The sequence below is a fragment of the Mercenaria mercenaria genome, unplaced genomic scaffold, assembly GCF_021730395.1.
Source record: "Mercenaria mercenaria strain notata unplaced genomic scaffold, MADL_Memer_1 contig_3310, whole genome shotgun sequence".
NCBI classification, from domain to species: domain Eukaryota; kingdom Metazoa; phylum Mollusca; class Bivalvia; order Venerida; family Veneridae; genus Mercenaria; species Mercenaria mercenaria.
Genome location: NW_026461436.1, coordinates 14,316 through 25,428, shown reverse-complemented (window position 1 = coordinate 25,428; position 11,113 = coordinate 14,316). Strand labels below are relative to the sequence as shown.

At 37.4% G+C, this 11,113-nt stretch overlaps 2 protein-coding genes across 2 annotated transcripts; both read left to right on the top strand.

Moving 5' to 3' along the window:
* The first annotated feature begins 2,821 nt into the window (after positions 1-2,821).
* LOC123565567 (uncharacterized) lies at positions 2,822-5,578 on the top strand. Its single transcript, XM_045359434.2, has one exon. It carries the CDS (start codon positions 2,822-2,824, stop codon positions 5,576-5,578), a length of 2,757 nt encoding a protein of 918 aa, XP_045215369.2.
* Positions 5,579-6,751: 1,173 nt separating this feature from the next.
* On the top strand, positions 6,752-7,906 carry LOC123565566 (uncharacterized). Its single transcript, XM_045359433.2, has one exon. It carries the CDS (start codon positions 6,752-6,754, stop codon positions 7,904-7,906), a length of 1,155 nt encoding a protein of 384 aa, XP_045215368.2.
* Positions 7,907-11,113: the final 3,207 nt, after the last annotated feature.

Below are 11,113 nucleotides of genomic sequence, written 5' to 3'. Positions count from 1 at the left end.
CATCACATATAGGTGAAAAACATTTTGATCTTAAATATATTATAAAAATATTTTTCACAAGGGATATTTTTGCAAGTGGCAAGATATCGCTTTGGTGAAAAGAAATAGTTTGATCTAACATGAAAAACAAACATCAAAATTTCCTTTTAAGTTTTTAAAATCACACTGATGGAGTTATTTAATTATTTCGATCTTTAACTGAAACAAACAAATTTTCTTCTGTTTAATTTCTTTTGAATTTTTTTAACAACCTCTGCATAGTCAGAGAGAATATTCCTTAGATGATGTCGCAGTGTTTCCTGATTTTAATATTAATTGCAACACAGTGTGCAATTTATAAAATACATTGTTGTTTACAGATAGAAAGCAAATAGTTTATAACGTAAATATGAATAGATTTTTCGGTGTTCATGCAAAAAGAACGACTGAATAGCATCAGCAAATTAAACAGGAATCAGGCTAGCATTTTGTCAATCATTTTATGTCGTTCATTACGCACGAGCACTGAAAACATATATTTCCTTTCTTAAATATTTACATTCGCCCTATTGTTTTCCATTAAAAATTTTGTTCATTTTCGTATGAACAGCAAAAGGAAAGACACGAAATTTACGTCATCGCAGCTGGGTGATACCGACCTGTTTTGATGACGTCCCCGTATAGTCAGGGAGAATGTTCCTTAGATGATGCGCTGTTATTGCATTGTTGATCAGAACGGCCGGGATACTAAGTTTAATGTTAAACCTCACAAAATATCTGCAATTTTTAATGTTATCTTGTTTACAAATGGAAAGGAAATATAATGTAAATAAAAGAAATGAAACTTTTTTTATCGGTGTTCATGCGAAATGAATGACAGAATAGCCTAGGATCAGCAAATTAATCCATGAATCGCGCTGATCCTATTCTGTCGTTAATTTCGCCTGAACACCAAAACAAAAAATCATTTCATTAATTATATACTAACACGGCCCAAGTCTCAAAATTGAGTCAAAAGGTAAAGAATAATGTTTGTGTATTTATTAGAAACGTGCAGAAAAAGTTAATTTGTATCGAATTTTATCTGAAAACATGCCGGTAAAGTGCTATATGAGTTACAATATTTACAAGCTATAATTTGGATATGCTTATAGCTAGAATATTAAACATGTACTTTGTAATTTTTCATACTTTTCTGGTTCCCAGCCTGATTTCCCAGTTTCTGGCCACTTTTCCTTATTAATAGTGCATGGGTGCAGCTGTACAGCAAGGTTACTGGCAGACACTTCTATTATTTCATTTGCAGAGTGTGGATTGCATCCCAATTATGACAAAATCTAAAACATGAAATCTGAAAAAAAAAACAAAAAAAAAAAAAACAACAAAAACTTACCTGTTTTTTTTTCTGTTCCCAGGTCACAAGAATCCTCAGAGCCTCAACAATTACCACTGTCTGACAAATAAACAGCAGCATCAAATCTCTACAATGCTGACTGCTGGATCTATGCCTGCTCAACAAGAACTTGCTGACAAAACACCTGCTCTGCCCGTGGGCCAACATGATCACGTTACTCCAATTGTGTCAACAGCTGGTGACCCATCACGGATGATCAACACAAATAATCAGATTTTTTTTTTATATTTTATACTTATATTACATATTTTACATACCAATTATTCATATTTTCTAATTCATCTTGCGTTTGATCCTGTTATACACGAGAATAAATAAAATTAGCCAGTCATTTTATTACGCACAAAAATAATATTTGTAATATTGTTAGTAATTTAAGTAGTAGCAATTTAACTGCATGTCCTTGTTGAATTTTCTAAAACAACTAAGGTTTACCATCTAAAAAGGGTCAGTCTTCAAGCAATATTGGTCTGAGTATTGACAATGAATTATGCTTTTGCTTCAGTTGAAAGTTGCAGAAAGATTTAACTCGATTTATACCACTGTTGCTGCCAAACTTGTTGAAAAACTGCCAAAGTGTATAAATAAGTTCAGTAGAAAGTAAATTTTTTAAATACTTACATGGTCTTAGTTCCAATAAGGCAACTGGGGTTGATGGTATCCAGTCTCGTTTTGTCAAGGATTCTGCACCTGTGAAATCCAGACCTCTGTCACACATTATTAACCTGTCTATTATTCAGGGTGGTGTTGTACCGGATGATTTGAAGTCAGCACGAGTTGTCCCTTTGTACAAAAAAATGATAAAACCGAAGTGGGTAATTATCGTCCAGTCTCTATATTGAGTATATTTTCTAAAGTTTTAGAAAAGGTTATATATGACCAAGTTGAAGAATATCTTACCACAATGGGAATTGATTGAATCTTCACACTCCTCCACTGTGATGATCCGACATGCATTGTACAGGATCGATAACTCATCTTTGCATTTTTACAAAATCATGCCCCATTTTTGGACGTATATTTATTCAATTAACATGGCTGTTTAATAGTAGAGTGTTGCTGTCCTCCGACAGCTCTTGTTTCCTGTCCTGTCCATAACTCTTGTTATCTATGAAGGAATTTTAATATTAGTTGGCAAAAATGTATCATGTGTCATGCAAAATACCAAGACCCCTTGTTCAAAGGTGAAGGTTGTCCGCGAGCTAGATACGTTCAAAATATTGTAGTGTTAATTACGCTAGTATAGACGTTACGTCTTACCGCGTTTATGACGTCAACGTCACTTCCGACGTTATGATATGTTGTTATTGTTATGTATGCTATCAAGAGTTTCAGAATACATATAAGAACTGACACAACGCATTTTATTGTTTCTTTGCTGGATCTTACTTACATTTTTGGTGCCGTGACCAGCTATTTTGAATAACCATGCATCTTCAGAAATTAATTTCAACACGAGAAGGTCAGCGCAGAGTTGTACAGAGGAAATTAGACAGTATAATTGATGATATGTCGCCACTTGAATTTATGTCGCTGATAGACTATTTGACAGAGAAAGCTGAGATAATCAAAGAACTGAATGAGAAGATAGTAAACCAGTGTGATGTCGCAGAAATTGAAACTGAAATTGTAGAAAGTGAAGAGTATTCATACGACTTAAATCTCAGAATTCAGAAATTACATGACACTTCTCGCAAGCATATTCAAGACTTTACAAACAATAGTTCCGTGGATAATGAAGAAAATCTAGCGTTACCACGTCATGCAGGTTCGAGTACTTTTTTTCAATACAAGCTTCCGAAACTGACTTTACCTACCTTTGATGGAGATCAAACAACCTGGCAAACTTTCTGGGACTCTTTTGAGTCATCAGTTTATCTAAATGCTTCGTTATCGGACGTTCAGAAGTTCAACTATCTGAAATCTTTGCTTCAAGGTACAGCTTCACGGTGTATAGACCGATTTCCTTTGACAAATACTAACTATTCCAAGGCAGTGAGTCTACTCAGAGAGCGTTTCGGTAAGTCTCAGAAGATTATTCATACGTACATGCAGTCTTTGTTGGAACTTGCAAAACCTGACAACAGTGTGGTGAGTTTACAATGTTTTTATGATAAAATGGAAACTTTTATTAGAGGTTTGGAATCCCTCAGACAATCGCAAGAATCATACGGTAGTTTAATTGTACCAATAGTGATGGAAAAATTACCTGGTGAGATCAAACGAAACATGGCACGTGAATATGGTAGTCAGAGTTGGAATTTACAAGACTTGAGATTATCTTTATCCAAAGAAATTTCTTTTCTGGAAGTAGGTGAAACAATGGAAGTGTCGGAAGCACACAAACCTACAGCGTTATTCTTTGCTGGAACCAGACCAAAGCCGAAACAACCCAGCCACAGGCATAGAAACGATCATTACAAGAAAAATGACAAAAAAGTGTGCCCCTTCTGTAAAGATGAACATTCTCCAAACGAGTGCACAAAGGTCACGTCATACAAGTCACGCATTGCTATAGTGAAAAAGGAACATCTGTGTTTAAACTGTTTACGGAAGCATCAAGTATCGTCGTGCCGTTCCACAAATAGATGTCGTCACTGTCAGCGCAAACATCATTCTAGTATATGTGATAAACATTTCAAGCAATCTTCATTAAATCCCGACGCTGCAAGTTTCACAGTACCAGCTACGTCCGACGTCGTATCCCAACCCGATACAGCAACTCTACACTCAACAATTGATTCCAGACCGGATATACTACTCAAGACAGCTGTTGCCCAGGTATGTACTTCCAGTGTTTCTATAGAGACAAACATTCTTTTTGATGAGGGAGCTCAGCGTTCCTTTATTACTGAAGTGTTGGCAGAAAAGTTACATCTTCCCCAGACCGGAAGTGAGGTAGTACATTTAGCGTCTTTCGGTGATACCAGCCAGCGAGTTCGAAACATGACCAAGGGGACTATTTCTCTTATTACAGACGATAAAGAAAAAATTGACATAGAAGTGTTGATTGTGCCAAAAATAGCCGTTCCGTTACGCAATGTGAATCAGAATATTTCATCTTTACCATATTTACGCGGTTTGAAACTTGCTCATCCAGTTGCAAATGACAAAGAATTTGAGATATCGTTGCTGATTGGTACAGATTCATATTGGAAAATAGTTCAAGATAGAGTGTTCCGAGGGAACGGTCCAACTGCGGTTCAGTCAATAATTGGATATCTTCTGTCAGGTCCGCTTCCAGTATCCACATACAAGCAACTTCCGGTTTCCGCACAAGAAAGACCCACGCATCACATGCTTAACGTTCTTACGTCACCAACAGACCCCTGTGATCTTGAGAGATTTTGGAGGCTTGAGTCTCTAGGAATTTCAGAAAATAAAGAAAATAAGTCTACATCTATTTATCAAGAGGATTACCTGCGGGATTCTATAACCTATAGCAATGGACGTTACACGGCAAAACTACCTTGGAAGGATGATCATGAGACTTTACCCACTAATTATGACATAACGAGGAAACGTACTGAAAAGGTCATCAAGCGTCTACGTCAAGACCCACAAATCTTACAGAAATATGGAGACATTATCAAAGATCAGGAGACGAGAGGTCTTATTGAGAAGGTTGATGAAACTATCTTACCAAAACACCAGATACACTACATCCCTCACCACGGAGTTAAGAAAGATTCTGTTACTACACCGATACGCATAGTATATGACTGTTGTTGTCGTCAGTCACATGGTCAGCCTAGTCTTAATGATTGTCTAAAATCGACCCCTCCTGAACTCAATGACATTACCCACATCTTGATGCGTTTCCGGTTACACAAACACGCCGTATCTTCCGACATAGCAAAAGCCTTTCTCCAGATACAATTAGCAGAAGAAGACAGAGATGTCACGAGGTTTTTATGGCTGAGCGATCCCAATGATCCCGACAGTACTTTGATCACATACAGGTTCAAGGCAGTTCTTTTCGGCGCAACATGTTCCCCATTTATTCTAAATTCGACACTCTTGAAACATCTAGAAAGCCACAGTGATGTATGGGTCAGTAACATTTTGAAACGAGACTTGTATGTAGACAACATCCTGTCAACTTTTGAAGATGAGAACCAGACACTTGCTTACTTCCAGGATGCGCGCGTTCTGCTGTCGTCTGCTAACTTCAATCTACGCTAATTGAATTCTAACAGCCAACGTCTACGAAACTTAGCCGCAACAAACGATGTTTTAGACACAGACAATACCATAAAGATACTTGGTATGCGATGGAATGCAGAAACAGTTATGCTGATGTTTCAAACAATACATATACCAATCAGAGCCATTACAACAAAACGTGAAATTTTACGACAAACGTCAAGATTGTATGATCCGCTAGGTCTGCTTAGTCCGGTTACAGTACGTGCTAAACTTATGTTACAACACATTTGGCAAGAGAAATTCGACTGGGATATTCAGTTACCAGCTGACATACAACATAGATGGGAAAACCTTGTGAATGACTTAAATACCATATCCACAACCAAATACAGACGATGTTTCTTTGAAATCCCTGCCGCAGACGAGAAATCCCAGAAAGTAGCAGACACTTTACCCCTCACATTACATGTTTTCGAAGACGCAAGCCAGTCTTCATATGGTGCTGCAGCATACCTCTGCAAGGGACAACAATCATCACTTATCATGTCGAAGAATCGTGTAGCACCACTTAAGAAACTTACGTTACCACGACTAGAACTAATGGCAGCTACAGCTGGTGCTCGATTAGCGAACCACATACAGAAGACTGTTCAGCACACAGATGTTTACTTCTGTTCAGATAGCCAAATCGTTTTATACTGGTTGGAAACAGCTAAACCCTTACCACGATTTGTCCAAAACAGAGTTAATGAAATGAAAGAATTTACAAAGGCCAGCAAATGGAAATACTGCCCCACCAACTCAAACCCCGCTGATCTACTTACCCGTGGAGTTACAGCTAAGCAATATGCAGAGAACGAAAGTTGGCTGAATGGACCACCGTGGATCAACGACCCTTCAAATTGGCCTACATGGAGTACGAATGAAGCTTCAGTACTCGCAACTTTGCACGACACTTCCGGTGCTAATCCCACGACTATACCTATAGAACCAGCGTTTACCTCCGGCATTCATCAAGTTATTGAGATCAACAGATTCAGCACATACCAGAAGCTATTACGTGTAACAGCATACGTCATGAGATTTCTACATAACTGTAGACATTCTAGCAGACGACTTGAACCCTTGTCCTACAGTGAACTTACACACGCAGAGAGAACATGACTTTTAAACTGTCAAACCATTACTTACCAGGAAGAAATCATCAACATGAGATCCAGTAAATCACGCTCAGAACTTGTCAAGCAACTAAGATTATTCATCGACAATGGTGGTGGAGTCCGCTGTGGAGGTAGAATTCACAACTCGCCGCTAGCCGAGAGTTCGAAATTTCCTTACCTGTTATCATCAAGGCATCCCTTGACCCATTTGATTGTTCTTGATTGCCACCAGAGAGTGTTACATGCGGGCGTTGATTCTGCTATCACTTACATTCGCCAGAAGTTCTGGATCGCAGCCATTCGTCAATGTGTAAAGAGAATCATTCGAAAATGTGTCACGTGCAGAAAGGTAACTGGGAAGTCATATGCATCCCCTGATCCACCTCCCTTACCCAGATGTAGAGTAGAAGATACAGTACCGTTCACAGAAACAGGTGTCGACTTCACAGGCGCACTGTACGTCAGAAATACGAATGAAACTGAAGAAAAGGCATATATTTGTTTATTTACATGTGCATCTACACGAGCGGTCCACTTAGAAGTCGTCCGAGATTTATCCGAAGAATCCTTTCTTCAAGCTTTTAGGAGATTCACCAGCCGGAAATCTCTTCCACACGTCATGATCTCCGACAACGCTTCAACATTCATGGCTGCTTCTAACCATATAAGACGTCTGTTTGAGTCGCAGAAAGTACAAGACGCCCATACCAGTCAAGGTACCACGTGGAAGTTCATACCCAAGCGCGCTCCATGGTTTGGCGGCTGGTGGGAGAGATTAATCGGGCTCACCAAGACAGCACTGAAGAAGACTCTTGGTCGTTCTAACGTTAACTTCGACATGCTACAGACAGTAGTTACCGAAATAGAAGCTGTTTTGAATGACCGGCCACTAACGTACGTCTCTTCCGGTATGAATCCAGAACCACTCACACCAGCACATCTTCTATATGGCAGACGCATTATAACATTACCATATCACGACCCTAAAGATGAAACAGTCCCAAGTTCAATCCTTGGTGGACACCGTAACATTAATAAACAAGCCAAGATCCAGATAAAACTGATAAACAACTTCCGGAAACGGTGGAGACACGAATATCTTACTGCTATCCGAGAGCAACATCGTACATCAGGGCGGAACAAACAATCCATAGCGGTAGGCGACGTTGTACAAGTTCATGATGAAGTTCCACGTGCACAATAGAAGTTGGCAGTCATAGAAGAACTCGTGCCCGGTAGAGATGGACTGGTTCGGTCAGCGAAAATTAGAACAGACAATGGTACTACCAATAGACCAATAGTAAAACTCTACCCTTTGGAAGTTACAGAACTGTTGATGTGATATACATCATTCGTGAAAAATGACACTGATACGATGTGAGAATGTTTCAATATAGTTGATTTAGACTACTTTAACTCATTAACACCTGCAGCCATATCGCCGCTTAATTACTGGTATCAATTTTCCGATACATTCCTGAGCCACTTACCAAATTATCTGCTTTGTATGCCTGTGGATTTTCACTGATAATCAATAATCGATAAGATCTAGGCATCCTTTGATCAATATTAGGGACAAACATCTGTTTATAACAGATGAAATAAAACTGAAATTTTCACAACTGATACTACAATTTATGATCTATTCAATAATTTAAAATTTACTATTATTTTGTTTTACAGGCCAACTGAAGTAACATGAATATGGAAAACTGCAATATTCAAGAAAGATTGGACATAGAAAAACAGCCATTATTTGATTATTTTATATTAAATATCATCTGTTGCTAAACTTTAAAGCAAATGACATTATGAAAGAACAAAATTATACTTTATTTAATAAAATTAAAAATACTGAATCAAAAAGAAAGACTGCAGCATACTAGAATGAGAAGATAAAACAGGCAATACCTAGAAATAACTTTCTAATTCCGATATTTAGTGATGAGCATATTGAAAATACATGCTTAGATAATAAATAATTTGATTGTTTTGATCGCTTCCGGGTTTTATAAATCTTTAGAGTAAAATATTTTCATTGGTTGACTTTGACAGCAGTCCAATCGTTAGTACTCTTACAAACGTAAAATCACGTCACGCGGCATACAGTTCTATCAGGCGGATAGCGCATTTATGCGATCCTCGGCATACACGCCTGTTATCTTTTGACGGATAAATACGACATGCGGTACTCGATAAGAGTTAAAATGAACGCATAAATGCGATCTGCGTCCTTAATGAGTTAATACGATGGATTATTCTGTTAGTTTTAATACGTTCTTGTGAAATAACGCGTATAAATCATAGTGACTTTAACTGGTATTAAGATGCTAATACCTGAAATTATGGACTTTCGCATTTTTCAGTTTGCATGTAATATCGGAGACTTTACATTTGTTAACTTAAGCATTTAATAATTGTTTTCCTAGCAAAGACTTACAATTTACACATTACATGAGCATTATCTTACATTTCGCGCCCCCCAGTATGTCCGCGAGCTAGATACGTTCAAAATATTGTAGTGTTAATTACGCTAGTATGCACGTTACGTCTTACCGCGTTTATGACGTCAACGTCACTTCCGACGTTATGATATGTTGGTATTGTTATGTATGCTATCCAGAGATTCAGAATACAGATACGAACTGACATAACGCATTTTATTGTTTCTTTGCTGGATCTTACTTACAAAGGTCACAGTAAGCTGTCAAACGTCACTAGTGTGTTTTTTTTGTCCTGTCCCGTCTATGATTGTGTCTTCTTAGAAGGCATTCTTATATTATATGGTACAAAGGTGTCCAATAATGAGATGATTTGTCATGCACAACACCCAGATCCATAACAAAAAGATCAAGCTCACAATCGGAGATCAAATGTCAATAACTTTTTTTTTCTGTCTGACCCATAACTGGCATCCATTAAGGGATTTAAATATTATCTGACATTAACGTTCCCCATATTGCCAACGTGTGTCGTGCACAACACCCAGATTGCAGACCCAAAAGGTCAAGGTCACACTTGGATGTCAAAATAAATAGTGTTTTCCCCCCCTGTGCGGTCCATAACTCTGGTCAGCCATTAAGTGATTTTAATATTTTTTTCGGTACACCCCTTTCCAATAATGAGACGATGTGTCAGTCACATAACTAAAATCCCTAACTCAGCGGTCAAGATAAAAGTTCAATAGGGGGTTTCCCTGTTCGGTCCCATATATATTATAAAAAATTCAACCACACATTTATTTACATATTAGATATCAAATAAAACAGTATGGGGGCATGCACTTTTTCAAAAAAAGTCTCTTGTTTATAAATAGTATTCCGGTGGGCATTGTAGGACCTGCATGGTTATTTTCTTACAATTTTGACAAATGAAATGGGCTGCCGGAATTTGTTTCTCCGCGTCTCCGCCATTCTACAGTTTCATAGGACTTTCTTGACGTCACGTGGTATTTTGTGATAATGAACCCAAGGGAAGGTAACCGCTCGGAGGAGCTTGGCGTCTGTCCGTTCTGATTGGTCAGTCATATAAACAAAGCCAAGAAGTGATTTTGTTTCAAAATGTTTTACTACATTTACAGTATTTTATTACATAAATAAATATTCGTATTTATTCTCAATTATAATAATACCCTTGTAATCCGAAACCTCTCTATTCCGAAAACCGAACAAACTTATGAATTAATTTAAAATTAACACTGGTAATCACAAGTCATGTCAGATGTTAGCTTTGTAGATGCATGCAATTGCCACATGCGTGTAATATGCGAGTAGTTTATTTGAACAGAAATTCATAAGAATAGATACATTTGTGATAAGTACTACCAATGTAATAGATACTTATAATATTTGTCTTGTACTTTCCACTCATATTTTTGTGCAATGTGGTCTTTTAAAGCAGGTATTTGATTCTGTGTAAGTGGTACTTAACCGGATCATTAAAATAACCAGACATGTAAAATATTCTCTTTTTAGCTACCTTCTGCAAATGTATAAATAATGAAATCAATATTTATAATTGATATTGAAAAGTTCTCTTTACATAAAAATTGACATCACACTAAACAGATCTATACAATAATTCTGTTTATTAATCCTGTCACAAATAGATGAATATGCACATCATGTATAACAAACAGCATAAATTTTCGGTCAAGAATAGAAATCTTTCTAATCCGAAAACCCCTCTAATTCGAACTTTTTTCTGGTCTGAACATGTTCGGATTAGAGAGGTTCCACTTTATACACTTTGACATAATAGTTCTTAAAACAAATATGATTAGATATATATGTTTCGATCTATAGAAAGCCATACAGGCCAAAATGTTATAATGGAAGTCTATGGGAAAACAAATGGCGGTCTCTAACATATATTAGAGCTGAAACATTAACAAAAATATCCCCTGTTATTA

Excerpts from the sequence above, each read along its gene's own strand:
- LOC123565567 (XM_045359434.2), top strand. The coding sequence starts at position 2,822 with ATGCATCTTCAGAAATTAATTTCAACACGAGAAGGTCAGCGCAGAGTT.
- LOC123565566 (XM_045359433.2), top strand. The coding sequence starts at position 6,752 with ATGAGATCCAGTAAATCACGCTCAGAACTTGTCAAGCAACTAAGATTA.